This window comes from Columba livia, chromosome 1 (genome assembly GCF_036013475.1).
Source record: "Columba livia isolate bColLiv1 breed racing homer chromosome 1, bColLiv1.pat.W.v2, whole genome shotgun sequence".
NCBI lineage: Eukaryota > Metazoa > Chordata > Aves > Columbiformes > Columbidae > Columba > Columba livia.
This window is the reverse complement of record NC_088602.1, coordinates 167,205,534-167,227,781: the sequence shown is the minus strand read 5'-3', so window position 1 is coordinate 167,227,781 and position 22,248 is coordinate 167,205,534. Positions and strand designations below refer to the sequence as shown.

At 42.1% G+C, this 22,248-nt stretch overlaps 1 protein-coding gene across 5 annotated transcripts in view; it reads right to left on the bottom strand.

Moving 5' to 3' along the window:
• ELK3 (ETS transcription factor ELK3) overlaps positions 1-21,792 on the bottom strand; it is a 41,126-nt gene extending 19,334 nt beyond the window's left edge. The window contains exons 1-2 of one of the 5 annotated variants that reach the window (XM_065043420.1): positions 21,294-21,792; positions 4,211-4,419 (exon numbers count right to left, since the gene is read on the bottom strand). In XM_065043420.1, the coding sequence (XP_064899492.1) occupies positions 4,211-4,417 (207 nt within the window). In that variant the 5' untranslated portion in view covers positions 4,418-4,419; positions 21,294-21,792. Of the gene's footprint in view, positions 1-4,210; positions 4,420-13,143; positions 13,169-14,141; positions 14,317-21,135; positions 21,188-21,293 lie in introns of those variants that run through there. The other 4 variants (XM_065043439.1, XM_065043454.1, XM_065043430.1 and 1 more) reach the window with 4 other exon arrangements.
• Positions 21,793-22,248: the final 456 nt, after the last annotated feature.

Here is a 22,248-nt window from a genome sequence, read left to right as displayed (position 1 = left end):
CCCCAGTACTGGAATTAATTTACTTTTAAGTTCAGATGAATCACATGATGAATTTTAACAAGCCAGTGTTCCCCCCAAGCAAAATAGCAGAGCTCATAAACCTCCATTTATCCAGTGATCAGTTTTTATTTCTCCACAGTGAATAATTTCAAAGGCAAACCATGAAGCAGTAGCTCAGCTGGTGTCAGCTGTACCCAGTAGCAGCAGAGGGCAGCTGAAGAAAGGAAGCACCATCCCATGTGCCACCATCATTTCTAAAAACTCTCTGCGCTTTGCCTCAAACTCACATGCTGCCAGGTCATTTGGGCTATAGGTTGAGAACTCCCTGTCAATAGTTCCACAATGCAAATGAAGTCTTGTCCAGAGTTCTGCCTTTTGGCTTTCCTGCTGCCACTTTCCAGCCTGCAGCACAATGTTTATCCCATTTGCTCAGTGTGCATCCCATGTGCCTCAGTACATCCAGCTGCCAACCCATCCATCACTGCCAACCGCAAGGGAGGGGACAAGGTTTTCAGAAGGCTCCTTAAGGCTACCTCAGGGTCTAAACTGCTGTTTATCCCACAAATTGGTGAATGGTCCAGGGGAGAGGAGTGCAGAAGTCTGAGAGGCTCTCACCTCACCAGCCCTCCCTTTTTGTTTTACAGAAGGGAAAGAATGCCCGCCCTTCTTTTCTTCTTTCCTTCCTTCTTCCCTCCCTCCTTCCTTCCTTCCCTCCTTCCTTCTTTCCTTCCTTTCCTCCTTTCTTCCCTCCCTCCCTCCTTCCTTCCTTCTCTCCTTCCTTCCTTCCTTCTTTTTCTGTGCTATGCAGCATAGACTGAAAGCAGAGGAAGCATCTGGGACTGAACCCACTGCTGAGCACCCCCTACCAGCCTACTGTGATTCATTATCTGCTATTGTGCCAGTATTTCTTACACTTCAAAACCTGCAGCAAGTTCCCGTCTCTCTGCACTCTCCTAATAATCTGCCTTTCTCCACTCCTTGGGCACCAACAGGACATAACACACCAAATCCACAGAGGGACTGAGAAGCTCCCACTGTTTTCCACTAAAGGAGTTACTCCCTCAATTTAAATAGCAATAGGCAACATTTTGGTTTGGGGTTCAAACCCTGATCACAATACACTGGGAAGAAAGAGTTTCTCCTTCTTTCAATCTAAGGAGCCACAACCTCCGTTGGGCTGCAGGACTTCCAGAAAAATGGCCAAATTCCTTGTGCCACACCTAGATAAAATCTGCAGGCAGATCAGAGCACAGTCTGGGAAGACTGCTGTAAGAAGAGCAAGGAATCGCCTCAGCAAGAGCCCTGGTGAAGGAACGGTACAGCCACTCCTGGAGCAGATGCTGTGTGAGCAGAGACAAAACAGATGACAGAGGTGTGTGTGCTGGGGGTGGCAACTGAAACCAGTATAAGGGTACAAAAAATAAAAGGTTAAGGGATAAAAGAAGAAAGGGAGCCTCGCGTAAAAAGCCATTATGTTGCATTGATTTGAAGAGATCAGAGAGATCTCAAAGGAAAAGTGCTACCAATATCTCACCCCTTGTTTTTAAGCGGCGTCTGTTCAGGCACTAACAGTGCGTTTGGGCTCTGCCTGGATACGCTGTTCATTCACCAGCAGGCACTCTGTCTCCACTGATCCCAGTCACGTTTATAATCAGAGGGGCTGGAGTCACACAATAAAGCGAGCTTCCCCATGCTGAGCAGAAGCCTTTTGAGTGCTTAGTGAAGAGGAATTCATCACACCAACTGCTTGGAACAGCCGCTGCACTGTCCTCCCTGAATCCTTTTGTGCCTTCTCAGTCATTTGAAACATGTTAAGTGGAAAAATTTGACTTCTAGTGGACGAAATACTAAAAACCTTTCATTGCAGAACTTACAGCTCTGAATCTAAAAAAATTCTTACAGGAGGAGCCCTTCCAAATGCCAATGTGGGTAATGAAAATTCTGATCACCAAATCGCGCACAGTTTATTTGTGATCGTGTTTTTTTGATTTGCTGCGTTAAAATAGCATCCAGCTTGACTGTGCCCTTCAAGAATAAGTGCACTACAAGTAATACATGACAACAGTACTCCGAGCTCGGTTCAGCAAAAATATCTAGTTTCCTGTGCCTTGTGCAGGCAGCAATCACGCCATAACTGTGCTGAACGCTGGTGTTACTCACTGTATAATCTCATCTCACTGCCTCTTCTGAAAATCAAGATGAGACGAGGCTGCTAAGCGTGGCTATTTTCTTGTTTAATATACAAAATCTATAACAGTCCTTCTTTCTAATATTTAATCTTCAAGAATACAGGAAATAGCAAAACCTATTAATTTAGACTTATTATAAAATACAGCCATTTATGGGGAACTAATCCTGAAAAGATTTAACATTAATTAGTTTAAACAACATAGTGTTCATCAATAAAAAGGCTAGAGAAACGATTTGGAAACTCCTTGAATTTACTGGAGTCTAAAATTGAGAAAGGTGAATATGCAAGATATTTTAGCACCTCCATATGTGTTCTACTATTTTTTCTTCTAGTATCTTGACACATCTGAGAGATGCCCTTCAAATATCTTTCTGTTATAGCAACCCAATACATATCCTGGTTACCCTCTGTTCTCATTTTTGCATTCTCTGTTGTACTGTTGCCACCTTGCTTCCTGCTGAAGAATAAGACCAAGGACTAAATGTCAAAGTAAAGGATGGTTTCACAAGAGTGACAATGATCTTAGGAACTCTCACTATATTGCAGAAACTTTCTTTTCAGAGGTGCGAGCTAGCAGTAACCTCTACTGACCGCTTCTAGATTGTAGGCATGCTCATGACGTCTGAAAATCAGAAGCAAATCGAGGGATCAAAATAATTCCAGATTACTATGTCCCATATGTTGCCATTTTGAATTTCAGTTTTAAAAGAAGAGGTTGAAAGCCAAGCTCCCAACAACTCTGCACTAAGTGTATGCCTACACTATCTGCTTGTAACCAGTGTCTGAGAGCACCCACATAACCACAGCTTGCCAGTTATAAAGTAGCTGCCTAAACCACGCTGACTCCTTGGCTCTTATTAGTTCTATCAAACCCCAAAAGATGTATCCATGAAGGAGGGGCAAAATTCAGTAGGTCTTGCAAGGACAGAAAAGCTGGATGTAGAAAACCCTACCAAAGCGCATGTTCTACTCTTTTGACTTGAGATACCCAGAATGTAAGTTCCCAAGTGGGAGTAAATTTAACTTTCTACAGCAAATACAGTCTTCACCTGAGATGAGCTCAGCATGAGACTGCTACCTTGACAAACAGACTCACATGTATCCCTGCTCTGATACCCACCATCCAACCAGCCACTTTTTCCCTCTGTTTGCTACTCTTATTCTGCATTTTCATCCAGTAAGACACCACATCAGTGCTTTCTCATATATATTGCTGCTAATTTAAATGACAGCAACATGTAACTTAGACTACGGTTCAAGCTAGCAGATTTTTTCCTAAAATGACATAGTGGAAAATTTCCAAACTCCTAGAAACACTGAGTATTAACAAAGGAATAGTTACGGTGAGATCCTGCTGAGGTAATACTGCGCTGTCCTAACTACAGAAGTGTTTCGGTGTTGTATTTCCAGCTAATAGATTAGGACACAATGTAACTGTAGAAAAGATTTACCGGAGAGCTAAGGCAAAACCAGCTAAAAACACTGGCCAACAGGATCTATGCTCCAAAAGATGTGTCCTATGAAAACTGTGAAAACTCAGTCCCGCTCTCCATGCTGTCGGGTTGTTTGTTTCTCTTTTCCTTGTTCTGACATAGGTGATACCTGCTGGTAAAGCTGCCACTCTGCCTGCTGCATCGCAGTATCCCTGCTTTCTACCACTTCCCTGCATTCCAGAAGACCCTATGTGGGCTGTAATAATCAAACAGTTCTCCGTTATCAACAGGTATTTTATTGTTGTCAAAAGCTACAGAAAATATAGGGTAGCCAAACGCATGAACACATGAAAGCAGCGGTAAGTGTAAACCTAGGTCAAAACCTCCCCTCCTCGGGAAATGAGATGTACAGGGTTTTCCTGTGTATCTTTTAGCTGCCCTCTTACCTTCACTGTGATTGCCTTCAATACTGTTGTCTGTCGTAAAAACTAGTTAGAGGAACTTTTGAATAGCTTCCACAGAGAGGTGAAATATTAAATGGTAGTGTTTCTATTTTCTTAGTCTGCATGAGAATAACAAAATTTACCTTGTCATAATAGTATCTGAGCGCTCGGCTCAGCTTGTCATAATTCATATTAGTTTTGTTTTTTCTGAGTCCCCACAGCTTAGCCACTTCTTCTGCCTTGAGTAGCTTGAATTCGCCATCATTAGACGTCCAGCAAATCAGGTGCTCATGTTTCTGGTCTAGCAGCAACTGCAAAAGGAACTGCCACAGTGTGATTGCACTCTCCATACCTACAAGGGACAAAGGAGAGCAAGAGTGTGAAAAACATTTGGGAGCAGGTGTTCCACCCAATGCTCATTTCAGTAATAAACTCTGTATTGGAGTCATCCTACGTAACTGAGCACAGGAAGCTCCTATATCATTTACAACCAAACATGCATAAGACCTACAGGTCTTGCACTCCCGTTTCATTATTCTTCCCACCGCAATTTTCTGAAGGGACACAGAAAATACAGTAAGCATTCAGAAAAGCGTTGCCGATGTAGTTGATATGGTACAGGGTCATCTCTAGCTGGTGACAATTCAATGTACCCAATCACCATTCAAAGGAACATATGGGGGAGAGAGGGAAAGGGCTTGATATAACTATCCACTGAAATGAGCCGAAAGACTGCTGTTTACTGCCATGAAAAGTATACTGAACTGGTTTGGATATGTCACTGTGAAGAAGAGGAGGAAAAGACAAGACCAGTACAGTCACCTTTGGTTAGAGAGGCAGAAACCAAACTCTCTCCTGTCCCACCACACACATATGCCATCCCAGTGTCATATGGCCGTTGGCTGTTTTGTTTCTCCCAGGGCCTGAAATGACTCTTGCTGCTTCTGGTTGCCAAGCCAAATAGCTCAAAAGATATTATCTATTTTGCAGAAATGCTGAAAGTTCAGTACACTTAAGCACAGTAAAGTAAGTGATGTTTACCCTGACCCCTTCTCTAACAGGGATCTTTCATTATTAAGCATACAGCTGAGAATTAGGAATATTTTAACAGTGCCTGACCCCGCTTCTAAGGTTGTTTGAATATTTTTTCTCTGCTAAAGGTTATTTGAATATTTCTTTCTCTGCTAACTGCCTGTGCTACTGAGCCCTCCCTACAGTAAACCTTTTTTTCAGGCACTGCAGTAAAAGGATACACTGAATAATTACTATATTCCAACTCAGCACAGGCATATACATAACTTAAAACTTGGGAGCATTACCGCTGAAGACAATCTATTATTGTAATGAACATGCGGCTAAAATTGACCTTTTAAACTACAGAACTACAAAATGAGATTTCCACCCCCTTTCAACAATATTGCCAGCCGTAGCATGTTAACACTGTATCAAATAATTTTTTCTTGGCCTTTTCCAATACTTAACTTGGATGTGTTATGTCTGACTATCATGGATTTAAAGATGCTGGTATTACTGGACTGACTATAGTGCTAATGGGGCTAATTGTTACCTGACTTTGTCCACGTACCAATGGATATTTCTGTCGTTATCTAAACTGATGACTTTTAACTTCCTTGCTCCTCTTGTTTCCTAATGTATTACCGTCAGTGTCCTAAGGGATTACACAGCCAGAACAGGCCCGAGGTTTCTCCTGGTGTGCTGACCACAAGAGGGCACAAGACCTCCAGCCATCCACCCCACGGAGCAGGACAGCAGACGGCTGAGGGAACATCTACCTCCTCAAGTCTGTCCCAGCACCAAGGGCATCGTGCTGCGTAAATTTCACTGGTGTAAAGGAAAATAAACTGCATCAGCTTCACTAGTTTAAAAGCAAATTAAAGGTGCTAGAGACCCCTGTCAATAGTTTTACAGAAAAACAGAATTTGGAGCTCTGTTTTGGTCCAAATAGTTTCCACGTATGCTGGCCAAACAAAGGTTTGAAGAACTAATGATGGTCTTATTATCCATGCAAAAGCTTGATTTCTCTAATTAACTGAGAGTGCAGTATGACTGACGAGGACAAAAATATCTGTCCCCGCCCCCCAGCTGCGTAACATCGTAACTACATCGCACCTTGCAGGGAGGACAGAGGCTCCCCGGACTGCCGGGCGTCCCTCAAACAGGATTGTATGGATGACTTGGCGCCTTCCAAGGTTTGCATTCGCTTCATTGCATTTTCTATCACTTTATACGAGTCATTTTCCACATAGTGTAAGGCAAGGAAAAAAATGCATAGCTAGAAAGTTAAACCTGAAAGCTTTATACTGGTTTTGCAGTCTTTTAAAGTTCCTTTAAATTACACCACCTGTGCAAGTATTAACATCTTGAATGGATTATTTTTCTATAACATGATAGCTAATAAAGTATACCTATTAATATATATATTATATATACACATATATATACAAATATATATATATGCTAGAAATATACAAGTGTATATACAAATATACATATATTATATACATATATTTGTATATATACAAGTATATATACAAATATACACATATAATATATATATACACATACTTTTAAATTACTATTTATAAATTTTGCAACTTACTTCACTAAACATGCGTAGGTATATACAGCCATATTACTTTAAAATATCTTCTGTACGTCACATATTATACAGCCATACTCTGCACAATTTCAGCTTGTATCATACAACTCTTCCAAATAAGAAATCACAAACAGAACTTTTTTTTTTTCCTCTGGAAAGTTATAAGTAACTTATAAAAATAGTTCTTCAAAATGGTATTAAAATAAGTACACAGTTCCTGTGCTACAGAGACACCTCAGTAGAACTTCAGTCGAGGAAATTAAAGATGGAAGAGAGTTCCAGAAGCACCAATACAAACTCTTCCACCGTGCCATTAGCCAAAAGAGTACAGTGTATCAGAGATGCAACTCACTCATCCAGACTTTATATTAACATCTTCCTTCAGATCATCAGCAATCTCACCTCCGCGGAGCCAAGGTGGAACTGAACTCACAGCAAAGCACATTTTGCTGCAGCCTCCACCATCCCCATTCACCTCGGCCCAACACCACTCACAGAGTAACCTACAGCTAGCATTGCACTACACTTTCCAGTATGAACCTGTTTTCTGACGCTTATAGTTTGTAAAATGTACACAGTTTTGGATTCCAGTTTATCTATGGAGTGTGGGCCTCACACAGGCATAATGTAGAACATGTGAACAGTGCAAGCCTGGGTGAGAAGATCCAACAGGTGTATCCACCTCGCATGATCTGTCCTGGTGACTAAGGAGAGCTGTTCTCCATCCCTCCATCCGCCACTGGGGTCCTGTACAAAGCTTCCCATATTGCCTATATAATAACTATGTTTATGATTCCTACATGAGGCAAATCATGCAAATTAGATTTTCAGCTCATCATTAACTGTACAGTACTTTTCTTCTAAGCACCCAACTTGAGGCATTCAGGTCTGAGCTGTGCTGAATATTCACAGCTGTAACTACCTTTAACAGAAGCTTTGCACTCTACATATACAGCGAAGTAAAATCTTAAATACCTTGAATTCGGTAAACTGGTGTTAATCTTTGCATTTCATTTCTGTTCTCCAAAATGTGATTTGCAAGGGAATAATAAAAATCGAAGATCCTGCAGTGACAGGATTTTTAAACTGATGCAAAATACTTCATTTCCAATCAGGTCAACTGAAGTACTAACCTGTTTTTCTCTATGGGCACCATTTTTGGGTTCCACAAAGTGTTAACCACCCTTTTGGGAGGACAAGGTGGCCACTCAGTGTACCAAGCCTTAACCTGTGCCTCATTTCAGTGGTGGAGCAAAAGAGTCACATGACAGATGTATTACAGGACATGTAATTTAACCAAGAATCTGCTACCTGTATTAAAAGTTATTATAAATTATGATTGGGGGGAGCCAGAAATCTTCAGAAAACATTGTATTTCATTTATGTATTTTCCAATTCTTTTGAATTTTTACTGACACAGAGGGAATTTAGTGTCTTGCCTTAATTTGACAGAAACGGGTGGCAGGATGTGGTCACTTTCTACAGGGCATATATTTCACATTTCACTCAACTCTTTATTAATATTAAATAGTAATAATGAATAATCCTGTTACTTTTGTGCTCAGGACAGAATTTGAATGCTGGGCAATAAATAATACATGGAACCACACACTGAACTACATGGAATGGAAGAAAAATAGTTTTAAAACATCACTTACATAGTCAGTGGCATCCATCTATGTTACAGAATGAGAAAGGCAACCTATGTTAGAATCATACATTCTGTGTCATGGAAAGCCTGATCAAAATTCATACAGACAAGAGTCAACTAATTTTTTCATCCATTAACTTTAACACATGCAGCTTTACCATCTTACCATTTTTTAAATATTTATACAATGCATTTGACAGTTAAAGGTATTTTCTAAGCCATGAAACAAAATTTGCTAGGTTTTTCTGACCTAAACAGCCTAGTAATTTTACTTTGTGATCAGCTCCACTACCGCTGATTCAAATAATCACTGGCAAAGCTAGTGGGAATTATACTTGGAAATGCTGTGTTAGACAGCAAAAGGATCTTTCAGGACTGAGTTTTCTGAACATCCATTTCTCAGGCAGCTGTGACAGGTAACCACACTTGCACCCTCTGTGTTACCCATTTACATTTTTTCAACTGTGCCCCCCCATACAAATCCCACCAACTGCATGATCAGTGTGATACAATGTGCTCTCCACACATCAAATCTTAAGTGCAGGACTGATGTGGGAAGGAGGCAACTGAGATTATCTGTGCTGATAATACTGCCCCTGTTCATTTTAACCACATCAAGGGACCAACAGAAATGCCTCAACTTGGAGCAGCAGGAAAATCGACACGGTAAGCAGTCCCTGAAGAGAATAATAGAAAAGGACAGAGACATCTACAAGGTAAAGCATCCCATCTAAGAGATTATTGTCCTGCACAGGGGGTGTCCAAATCCCTTAGGTGAGGGGCCAAATGCCAAACACTGGCTCTCCCCTTAGTGCATAGTCTGGCAGCATGAACAAGATTTATGAAGACATTATGCAAATTACACTAGAAACGGTTAAGATGTATGAATTAACACACATACTGATGAGCTGCATGACCATTTTTTGACCAAGACAATATATATGAAATTCCATGTGACAAAATGTCAGTAATGTGGCATTAAGGTCCAAAGAAAGTCATTAACCTGCTAAGGGAAAATAAAATAAATAAGCAAGCCATCTTAAACCCAGGCAGTAGAAAACCAGGAAGCCCAGAAACAAAGCTACCTAAATAAAAAGCTCAGCATCAGAGAGATTTATGACATGAACTGTCAGATTTGGGGCATTATGTTTTGTAGGACTCTCACACGGGAAAAGCTCAAAGAAAAAGGCAGAAAGCTGGAAAGCAGCTCCACACCACTATGTTACAGCTGTGTTCTTACCTTCCCCTTCTCCCACATAATACTCCAGATTTCCTACCTGGATTCCTCCTCCCCACTCTATGTTAGCTCCCCCACAGCCTTTCTGAAATAAAAGAGATCCATTGCTGATCCTGGACAACCAACATGAACAAGTTCTGAAGGCTAAAACTAGAAATCCCTCAAGGCATTAGGTTCAAAACCAGCCCCTCGATGCTTTAGAGGGTCCGCAGAGGAACATCTGGGCCAGACTGCCTGGGGAGCCCAGAGGCTGAAAACATCAGCTGGAGATCAATTAAGTCAGGAAGACATAAAAGGCGTTAACCAGCATAATACACTAGAGGTAGTCACAGAGAGATAGTGATCAGACACGTACATGAAAGGGATTAAGAGGCAGAGTCAGGGCAGGAAAATTAATTTCCCTTAATGTATGAAGAAACTGCTGATTCCTCCTGTAGCCAAAGCAGCTGCAAAGGACACAGCTCCTTCTCATCTGCCCCACAACAGGCACACACCTCCACTTCCATTCCCCCACAGGCAAGCATGTGTTTTTGCATTTCCCTGTAACACATGCCTTTTTTGTGTGTGTGTCCTTTTCAACTACTCTAGAAAACGTGTATATATATATATATATATTTTCTTTTTGTACATCCATTTACTGCTTTTGTATCCCAATTCTGGCCAACAGCACGTTGCTCGGAGTGGCGTGACGTGGGGCATTGTTGGCTTCTCATTCACGTTAAGCGTTCGGCTTCCTTATTTCTGCAGGTTGCAGGCAGGAAACTGGAAAATGGGCCACAGGAAACCTGGCCTCCTACATCTGTCCCAGTTCGTAATAGCAGCTCTGGTTTTATTTTTCTAAGTCTCTCAGGTTCATTTTAACCCTTGAGATGACTGCTGCAATAACATGGGAAAGAACATTGCTGCTTTGTCGTTAATTTTTTAAACCACCGTTTCTCAACACTGGAAATTGAGATTTTCCTAAACCGTACTCATTTTTTAAGTAGATTAATACTTATAAAATCAACAGTTATGCGAGTTTCAAACAATTTTAGTTTAAAATTACCAAAACAATTCCATTCCATAATGACAAATATCAAAGAGTATATTTAGAGAAAAATATGGAATAAGGCAGCCTCTAGTTGTTTCAGCTATATATACACGTTTGACATAGTTCTAAAGTGAATGTCCGTATGGAAAGTTGAACAGCTTACAAATCCCGTAGGCCAACTTTTCTTTTACACTTTAGTTTCTATAAAAAATAGAAGCACGCTTGTTTTGCACTTGATTACAGAAGCAAGAGAGTACTGATCAAGAAAATAAACGTTTATAGAATAATCAAAAAAGCAGTCAGCCGTAACATTTTCCACTGAAAATTCATCGTATAACAATGAGTATATCATGAGAGGTTTAGCACAACTGCCAAATCTGCCCAAACGTTTGCTCAGAAACATTTGAAAGAACAAGGCAAAAGTCTGAGTCAGTCCTCACACTTTATTTCTCAACAGAGATGCTTCAAGGGTGATAAATAGGATGTGGTTGGTGAAAAGTTAGTGATTCTGCCAGAAAGGAGGAAAAACAAATATCAATTTGTTTACTCAGAAAGTTTTCAAATACTCTTCAAAGAAGATATTACTGCTAATTTAATTGGCCTTGAAAAAATAAGCTCTCAACCAAGTGTGTAAATATACCTGTTTTAACTTGACGCAGAACTTTCTCTGTCGAGGGTAATAAATCAAACTAATGGTGCAATCTATATGCTGGGTACTTTAGGGAACTGGTTTTGTGTATGATACAGAACGTTGGTAATTTTTCCACATCCAGCAACCAGGACATTTCCTGCCCGAGCATCCTCTGAGTTCTTCCATTGTGTTGAAACTGCAAAAACTTTCTAAATCAGGACTTCCTCCTATTATATCTGAGAGGCGTCTTTCTGGGAAATGCAGATTCAAATGAAAAAAAAAAAATAGGAATTCCTGCAGCACCACCCAGTGGAAACATTAGAAAAAGTTACAGAGTGCCTCAGCCACAGGAGTTCTGATTTGCTGCAAAACTACAGTTAATATTGCCACACAAACTCAGAGTGGTCTAGGATGTGCCAAAAAAGTAGAGAGGGTTTTGCTGGCCCGTGTACTTAACAGAGTCACATGAAGTATGCCCACTCTGTCGCACCTGCATAACAGTCTTAACTTCATATTATAATTTAAAATATTTACAGTAATAATTTACAAGGTCTCCTTCTCAAGTGAGAATACCCACTGTTCTGGCACGGGACATTTAAAAAAATAAACAGACTCCTATGGTTAAGAGAAGCACAAAAGCGACAGCAGCAAGATGTAGCAAAATATTATAGGATAACACCAAGTTCCACTGCAGAAAAGAAAGCACTCACAAACATCCAGTAATCCTTCCAGTAGGTACATTTGGTAATACAGTGTTCACAGTTCTAAATTTTTTTAGGTAAGTCAAAGAGAGGCTGAGGCAGACGTCCAAAGGAAGAAAGTTCTGCAACCTCCACATTAATACAACAAAGGACTGGTCGCCTGCCAAGCTGAGGTGTGATGACACCGCCTCTAAAACACGAGTGTTTTCAGATTCTCCATAAGGATGCGCTTAAAGAAACAGTTTTAATCCGACTGAAGTACAAGCTCTTTGCAGGAGGGAATACAACTAGTTTCCCGCCTCTGAAAGCCTTAAAAAAAAACCCAAAAAACAACCTGCTAGCTGTAAACAAAACTACATAAACCCGTAATGGCTCCAAGCATTTGTTCACCTTGGGACAGCCACGAAATGAAGGCAGGCTCCTCGCGCCGCTCGCTGTCTGCTCATGTGGTGCACATCTGTGCTGCGCTGGCAGCGCGCTGCACCGCAACCCCAGGGACTGCTGCTTTCAAAGCCAGCCCTGTATGTTTATTTTTCCCATATGACTTTCTCTTACATTTTTGTCGGCATCGGGAGGACACAGATCGCGATTATTTGACTGTCCTGTATAAAATTTCTGATATTCTCTTTGGTAAGTTCAGAGAAAACACGCACAGAAACAAAAAAGCATAGCTAAAGAGGGCAGAGGAAACAGCCTTCAGGAACAGTGGCTATTCTGAAAGTTCACTTGACATATCCAAATGTAAATGCTTTATCCTTACTGTACTGCCTTCTTAAACTGAAGCGTTAAAATGTCTAATTTTGTGACAGCAGACTGAATGCTTTGTAACCTATGCTAGCGGCTCTAACGCTTTAAATGGAGTACTAATACTACCTACTGCCTCAAGTGTTGCATGTTCAGATTCTTCAACGCATCTTCCCCTTTTGTGTGATTAATTTTTCCTACGCTAGAAACTCAGATAAACAAGCAGGTCTTCAGAATACAGTGAGCAGAGAGGAACCTGGCCAGGAGGATGGGGAATGCTGTCCTGGGAGTTCTGCTCAGGCAAACCAAGCTGCTGGCAATTTCCATGGGACCTGAAGCACAACGAGATGACCGCAGTGTACACTGGCGGTCAGGGCTTGTCGTCCCGTGCACACCGAACATTCAGAATTTGCTGGAGTAGCAAAACGAGCCATTAAGCTATTAAATAACGTATAGGCTTACCTGTGGATTCTCATGTTGCGAGGGGGAGTCAGTCATAGCATTATGCTGAAAATGGTGTAACATGATTCAATATATGGTAACCTACATACATAGAGAGACATTTTACATGGACAATTCCTTCCCAAAACTTTAGTGCTATTGCAATGGTTCTTGGAGCACAAGCCAGGGTGCAGGTTCCTTAGTCATAAAAAATGAGCAACTAGTCACAACACCAGTCAAGGTTTGTATTTTTCACTTTAAATGGTATTATATCTGTGTGCAACAGTCTCATAGTAAAAACCTGAATTCAGACTCACTCTTACATGTCAAAATCTCAAAAATCTCCTATTTTCCTCCTTTCTCAGTGCTAATCAAAGTCCTGACAGGCATGTTTATCATGAGCTGAGCTAAACTGAAACCCAATTAAAAGGTTCCTATCTTCTGACATTATTAACTTGTCTACTACACCAACAAGAACCTGAAGGTCACACCTACACATTTCCCCTAACATCGTTCATTAAACACTGGAATACTCAACAGAATGTGTAATAAAATATATAAGATTTCAGACAACAGAAGACCTGGTTGTTACTCTCCTGTACTGTCTGTGTCCTGCAAACTAATTCCTGTGGCTGCTGCAAACTATGAAGGAGAGACAAATGGGACAATATTTCCATGATTTCAGCAAACTCTGCTGTACCCAAGGTGCCGAGGTAGCCTATGTTTTGAAGTTGCATCAATACTGGTGAAAACCAGCTTGTTAGTGTCTCTGCTGCTCAGGATACATAACAGCCACTAATTTGATTTGTATGTTGAATCCTGGATAAGATTCCACGTTTAAATAAAACAAAAAAACGTACAGACGAAGTTCTTAGAGACATGGGTTAGTGTTAGAAGTAGGTTATGGTTGGATTCAGTGATCTAGAGGGTCTCTTCCAACCTAAATGATTCTATGATCCTATGATAAAGACTCTATCCCCCCTCCTCAACTTGGATGAAACCGCACAGATTTATCGTACCCTCCCCCCAGGGAATCAGTCCAGCCTCAGTGCTGCTCCGGTTGGAAGCGTTTGCATGGCAGAGCTGAAGCGGGAGCGCTGAAGGAGTTCTGCAGCCATCCCTTCTGTACCAGCCCCACTCCACGCTCGCAGTTTGCTGAACTAACCACACACGCCAGTCGCTCTGAGTCTGCTCTGAGTCACCAGACTTCACAGAGGTCTGTATCTAGAATCTACACCCACATTCCCATCTCAGCTACATTAGCAGAGCATGGAAGACACACTCTGAAGGTAGTCAACTTTCTCCAGGTTTCACTAACAGAGCTGGAAACAAGAGTTTGTTCTGACTTTCTAAGTGCATTTTAAAGATTGTTTCTCCTCATGAATTACTGTTAATTGCTGGGAAGAGATAATAGTGGTACTTGAGCCTATAAACTTTTTGTTTGTGCTGTATTGTGACTTGATATAACAGAAGCCACTCAACATTACCACAGTATAAACATTTCAAAGCAATAACACTCATTACTGTCCTTCCCAAAAAGCTTAAACTGAAATACATCTGATCAATTTTCTTCATTAAAAAAAAAAAGAACAAAATAGATGAAGAAATATACAGAGGTACAGTAAGGAGATACTGTCACCACATTAGAGGCAAATGGATGCATAACAGAAATCTGTTTTCCAGATGAACTGTCAGCTGTTTTTCAAATTGAGGATGGGAAACTTATAGAACATTTGATTAAAAACATTTAGATTCTTTAGATGAAGTATATAACCCAAGTCTACTCTTTTTTTGTACAACTGCGAAAGTATATTGTATACAAACTTCTTTGCTTGTTCACTAATATTTTTAGAGAAAGGCCTATCTTAGAAAATTGTATTAATAAGACTTAATACTCTGGTTAGTGCTTAGAAAGCTTTTACTAATTTTGAATGCTTGGTAAGAATCCCCTAAATTACAACCAAATGATTCATTACATAATTTAACGACAGCTAAAATTAAAAAAATAATGTGTAAGATGTAAGTTTTCCTCTCCGAGTACCTCAAATAATCTTCGAGCTAGGATCCACAAGATGAAAAAATAAACTACAACTTAAAGCTGAAGAAAAGGAGACATGGTTCTTTGCATGAGAGCCAACATACATTAACTTGTAGTAATCAGTATTTATAAAGATTATCCAAGCTATATTCTGAATCTTCAAATATTGAGTAGTGAATCGGTAGGCAGGGATGCAGACATGATTGGAATGACTCTCTGAAACGGGTGTGAGGGAAGCCACAGAATGGGTAGTATCCTTCACAACCACGGTACATCCTGACACTGAAAAATTTAGAGCTAAGCTATGGAAGAGACAAGGGGCAATGAGCATAAACTGGAACACAGGAGGTTCCATTTAAATTTGAGAAGAAATTTCTTCCCAGTGAGGGTGACAGACACTGGAACAGGCTGTCCAGGGGGGTTGTGGAGTCTCCTTCTCTGGAGACATTCAAAACCTGCCTGGACACCTTCCTGTGTAACCTCATCTAGGTGTTCCTGCTCCGGCAGGGGGATTGGACTAGATGATCTTTCGAGGTCCATTCCAATCCCTGACATCCTGTGATTCTGTGACTAGGAGGACACTTGCAAAGAGCAAGCAAGAGCTACTCCAATGCCTTAGTTGCACTGAAAGCCGCAGCTAGCATCTAAATGTTTGCAACATGCAGTTAGCCTCCCTACAGTAACAGAAGTGCTGACACACTCAAAACTAAATACATACCTAAGTGCTTTCAAAGATCAAAACAAGGTAAGCCTCCGGCTTCCTACAGGAATTCTTCTCCTGAAGACCCTAAGCTGTATCTAATCACTCAGATGTAGACAGAGAACATGGCACAGTCCTTACACAGTCGACTGATATTTATCTTACACTGTCATAGGTGTCACCATACAGGTGAGCAGTTTTCAACACGTGGCCCCTGCAGGAAGGTTGATGGATTCCTCCTGAAGCACAGGCAGAAGTACGGCGGTGCTACCACAGTGGGCACAGATCCACAGATACGAAAAGGACAACCCACCCTGCTCCAGATAGTCACAGCAAGCGGGCCAAAATTGGACATGGTGTTGGTAACTGCAACTCCATTGAAGTGAAAAAAAAAGCAGAATTTTCAGCTGAGTTCTATCTGCTTAGGGGATGGCAAAATTTGGTCTCCAATGTTCTTTACTGTAATATAACTTCAAAATAATTACTTAAATATTGAATTATTCAGTACACCATGAGATAATGACCATGAGTTATACTAATTAAGCAGACCAACAACTGCAAGGTACTTTTTGTTACTGCAGAAACTACCACAGTACTCATACAAAAGTAAAAATGCAGAATGACTGTACAGTTATTAATTGGCATCAAACTAGCTGGCAGGTAGCGCCTTAGTGATATTTTCATATCACTGCTTATGGCAGGTATTTTCTCTAGCTTCTGGTTCCAGAAAAAAAGCAAGTTTCCTTCAAAGAGTTTTTTAATTAGAATCCAGTCTTAACAGCATACCCTTAAGAATTTGAATTCTGATATAATTACTGGCATATAAAACCACAATGAGCTAAAGAAAGTTTTAAGGAAGAAGATGCATTTTCTTTTTTTCTGAAGGGCACAGATAAGAGGTACTTTGTGCTTCATCTGCTTTGTTTCCATCCATGCAGCCCTGTATATTGCAGTGCCGTGAGCTGGACTTCCTGTGCCTACACCTTGACATTCTCCTAAAAATCGTGACTAATTCTTTAATCATTCATTATTCAACAAAATACTTCAACGTGAGAAGAGGCATATTCAGCCTTCCAAGAGCTCTCAACAGCCTCCAGAATATTAGCTGATTCATTTAACAAGCCACAGATGAAGTAAACATCTGTCTAATGATTCAGGACTGTGAGATTCCCTATTGTGGGAATCACCGAGGAGAAAGCCACGGTGAATCAAGCCGGGGATACGCAGCACAACGTGATTTTTCAAAAGCCCCATTGGGTGTGGTTACAGAAGACAGACAGCAGATCAAAACCAACAGCGCTCTTTGAAACTGGCCCAGACTGACCGTGTCCTGTGACCAGCGTCGTGGCTCCGAGGTGGATCCAGGCATCAGAAAAAACAGGGGCTGGTAAATACACACAAGCGAGTCCAACCTGTCGCATCCTCATGGGAAGCACTAGCTCATGTATCGGCTCTTTGCCATCTTCGATTATTTAAGACTATGACAGAGCACCACTCAGAGAGATAACTGTAACTACAAGGGCACACAAATTTTGTATGGTATCACCAAGACAAACCAGCTAAATTAACTCTTTATAAATACATGCATCACAAATAACTGTATGTTGCCTCTCCCAGCCTTATCCCACTTGTCCTTACCTTTAGTAGCCAAATTACTTTTTATTGCAGCATCTACTTATTTTCTTTTGATTTTTGGAAGCAACACATTGAACTCATGTGATTGCAGTCCCAAGGCAAAGATTTGTATTTTCTACAACAGCTGATGGACCTCAGGGTCAGTCAGTATTATATATACACACACCTATCTTCCTACATATAAACACACGACCCTCAGAGCAACAACAGGCTCCACGTACCTTGGTGAACCTGCAAAACGACTTCTATTCTGTGCTAAGTCTTCCAGAACAGATTTTTAAACTAAGGTAGATTTCAACTTCAGTTACATTAAGCCACTTGAGCTGCAATACCTTCCCATAAGAACACCCTGAAGCTGGCCTCCATGCTGAGAAGGGCATTACAACAAGAAGGTAAAGTTTACATAACTTGATTTCATGCACAGCAAAGGGGAATACTTCAGTCTTTAATACTTGATTTGTTTTCATAATTTGGTTTTAATGCAACAACATTAAGTTAAAGGAGCAAAAAAAACCTGTGAATCAGTAAGCAGTGATGATTGCTAATGAGTAAAACAAAACAGCTTTTTGTTTCTACATATGATAGTATACATGTGCATAGTGGTGCATAAACACAATTCATAAAGGCAGTTACAAGGAAGGCTGTAACTGAGTTTCTCCCCCTGAGATTGTGTTGCTTATTTCAGCTGTTGCATCCAGGTGGAGTTAGTGGTATCAGAAAGGATATAACCCAGAGCTTTTTTTGCTTTTTAGGAACAACTCACGCAGGTGATTTGGAAAATCAAGATAGAAACAATTATGATAATATCTCATCCCTTAGCAGACGGTATATATTCTTCTCAAACACTTATATTTCATAAATTAAAACAGGTAAATAATAAAATCATACTTACAGTGAAAACACCATTAAAGCATTTTTAGAGTGGGGACCATCATGCACTATTTAATATTTGGATTTTTTTTTCTGTTCCAAATAGAACTGTCGTATTTTTTAACACACGTTCACTCTTTCAAATATACAATACACACAACCGGTACACTACTACTACAACATCTGTTTTTCTATGTGGACATCAAGATGTTTTTACTTATGCTGAGTGAATAAAATATATTAAATTTATATAGTGTAGATAGACTATATATATATTTATCTGCATGTATGAAAATGTGTGCTTCATCTATACTGATTCAGCAGATGGCACACTGAAATTCAAGCAATGTTTAATGCAATAAGTGGACGATTTAATGTCCATATTTCAAAGACAGATAATAAGAGCTAGGGAACATTCTTCATTAAGAGTTTTGGTGTTATACACCACACTAACTGTTGCATGCCATATTGCACAGAATTTTGAATATTACGCCACATAATGCACCACTTTGTCTAAAATTTAGAATTTTACGAAAGAAATAAAACTCCAAAACCAGAAAATAGCTCTCACTACCCAGTGACTGCATTACATTGAAACATAGATCAGACACTTTCTGGCTTACATACTACTCTAAAAATTCTTCTCTGCCCAACCAAGAAATCAAGAGGCATCTGTGTCTGGAGACTGTGTCACTAATCCACTAATAAAAGTCCTCTGTAAAGTGATGTTAAAGAAGAATTTTTCTGTGCAGCTTGGACATAGGAAGTGCAGGAAACACTGAAGATCCCCAAAGGTAAACATGTGGTATACTGCAATTAGTCCTCCATCCAAATACTACTTTTTGCACGATATTTGCTAGTTTAATGCTATCACATGATAATTCAAGTAAGTAGCTAAGTGTTATTTCCTATTAAATGCAGTTTTATTTACATCTTTTCGATATTTCTTTAAGTTAAGACCAACTTGCAAACAAGACTCCATTTTCTTTGTTTGCTCCAGACTTTTTTTAGATAAAAAATATTAAATTCTGATTTAAAGATCAGTGGGACATGGCATAAGCGCTTCTCATTCTGAACGCAGATTTTTTTCATTTTTTTTATTTTCATTTTCATGAAAATAAATCCTCACTAAATAATTACACAAACCACTAAGTCAAGTGATATGTAGCAAATAAATATCACTTGGAAATTAAATATGTAAAGCACCAATACATCAAGGTTATATAAGCAAATATACTTTTCAAACACGCCCATGACCTCAGCATCTCGGCACAAATCTTTTTATCATGCAATTACATACAATTGTCATAAACACACAGAACATGCTTATGCTAACGCAGCTGTCTGTGTAGCCCATTTCTTAACCCTATGAAACTATTTTTGCATAACTTATGCTTAATCTGAAATAACTGAAGAGTCTGTATGAGCAAAATATGAGATGAACCATGACTTTCTGTTTGAAATTAAATGAAACCATTGACTTTTTGAAGTTGGAGTCCTCGTAACCAAAAAGATGCTGCATTGTGTAAACCCATCTTAGCACTACACCCCAAAGTAAATAAAGATGGAAGTTGTCTCCCTTTCAAATGCAACGTTAGAAAGGCTGACAGGGCTTCACAAAACCCTCCTGTGTTAGGGAACGGAAACTCCTAATGAGATTAGTTGGTGTGTGTGCAGACATTACTTAGCCATGACTAAATGGGCTCTCTTCCTGCAGCCAGTGGAAAATTCAGGGAACTTTTTCCCCCTGCAGCATCAGAGTCCCTCTAACCTTCAGCAAAGCCAGATCCAAAAACAACTCTCCACTTTCTCTCCCTTTCTTTCTCTCTCTCTCTTTTTTTTTTTCTTCTTTTTCTTCCCTTACAAACATTTTTAGTGTTTTTTTCAACTATCCACGTCGGCCGAGGGGTCTTGGGGCCGGGGGTGGCTCAGAAAAGCGAGGAGGGGGAGGGCCGGAGAGAACGCATAAGACTACAAAGGAAACTGTAAAAAGGAGCAAATATATAAACCTGAGAGGGAGAAAACCACAGAGTTTCTTTGTGAGCTGCAGTGACTCATTTTCAAGATGTTGTCTGCTGCCAGTTTCAAACCGGAAGCGCATGGCAATTAGTCTTGCTGTTTCCAGACAAGCCAGAAACTCTCCCGACACTTTTTTTTTTTCCTCCCCCCCTCCCCTTTTTTTTAAAGCCCCTTCTGCAATTTCTGCAGGAGCTTTCCCTTCCCTCCCTCCTCCCCAACACCGGCCCCGCTCGGCCCCGCAGCAGCTCCGGGGACCCCGCACCGACCCCGCCGCCGTGACAGGCGGCCCCCGCCGCCCCAAACGCCGTAATCACCGCGCTGCTGGTACCGGGCGGGACCGCGGCAGCCGGACAGCGCCGGGGAAGGGAGGCAGGATCCGACCCGCCACCGCCGAGGGGGCTGCGGGGCGGCCAGGGGTCCCAGGGCTCCCCCCGACCCGCTGCGCCCTGTCAGGCAGCGCCTTCCCCCCGGCCCTGCCTCTCCTCACACCCCGGCACCCTCTCCCGCGCCGCCCGCCCCGCACACACGCTCCGTCCCCACACCGACACCCGCAGCTCCTGGGGGGCGCCGGGGTCCGCGGGCAGACCCAGACCGCAGCGGGGGGACCCCTGAGGCGGCGCGAATTCCCCCAACCGCCACCCCTTGCCCTCGTTACCGCCGCGCCGGCCGGGCCCGACCCTGGGGCAGGACCCCCGGACCCCGTGTGGGGCTGCGAGCCCCCGTCTCCACGCTGCACCCCCGCGCTCCTCACCTCCAGCCGCCGCTCGCCCCGCGGCGTCCCCCCCGCTGCCTCACCGGCGAGGGGGGCGCCGACCCCCGCAGCAGCAGCCGCCGGCCTCCCCTTCCCCTCCCCGAAACCCCCTGAAACTTTGCAGGAGCCGGGGCGGGCGCAGGAGCACTTGTACCTACCCAGAGCCTGAGGGACTTTTCCGCTCTCTCCTGGTAGTTCAGAGGGAGCTGGATAAAATCCCCTGGTTCTCCATGCTGACAGTCTTCTGCAAACGCTCTGTTGCTCCTGTAATGAGATCCTGATTTCCCCCCCCTCTTTTTTTTTTTCTTTTTTTCTTTTTTTTTTTTTCGGCCGGGGTGTGTGTGTGTGTGTGTGCCCGTGTGAGAGCGAGCAGGAAGTCAGAGCAGTCAGACAGAGAGCCGGCTCACTTCCTTTCCTGCATTATTCCCCAGGCGGTTTGCAGTCTGTGTAAACAGGCTTTTCCTCCCCTCTCCCCTCGCTCTGGCCACTGATGTGCAGCATGGCTGTAACACAAGACACACACACATAGCAAGCGCGGGTAACGGGAACGCCGCCGGCTCGCAGGGAGCTCCCCCGACCTCCCCCTCTTCCTGTGCTACACCCCTGGGGAGGAGCTTCCCGCCGGCCCGGCGCTTGGCCCACCGTCGGCACCGGGCTACCAGCCGGCCCAAGTGGTTTGCTATAAGTGTACCCCCGGGTGACAGCCGGGAGATGCTCAGGAAGGGCTTAAGGGAAGCGCTTCTACCCTCCCGGAGCATCGCCAGGGTCCTCGGCGAAGCGCTGGCCCTGGGAGAGGTGGCCGGGCTTGTTCCACCCAACTGGGGGCTGAGGTGGCAGTGGAGTTGGGCACCTCCAGTTTGGGTTGGTGGAGGCGGAGGGGTTGGTGATGTGTGGTAGCTTGCTGGGTGCGCTGGACATCTTCCCGTGCAACACCTCGAGTAGATACACACATGGCACAACAACATAAATTGAGGGAAACGACATTTAAAGTCAAATCATCAAGTCTGAGCTGGACCTTCCACGTTCAGATCATATCTCAGAGACAGATCGGTGGCAGCTTGCTGATTTGGTTTTAAGTTTTGACCCTCAAAGCTCTAGACCTCCAATCTAAAC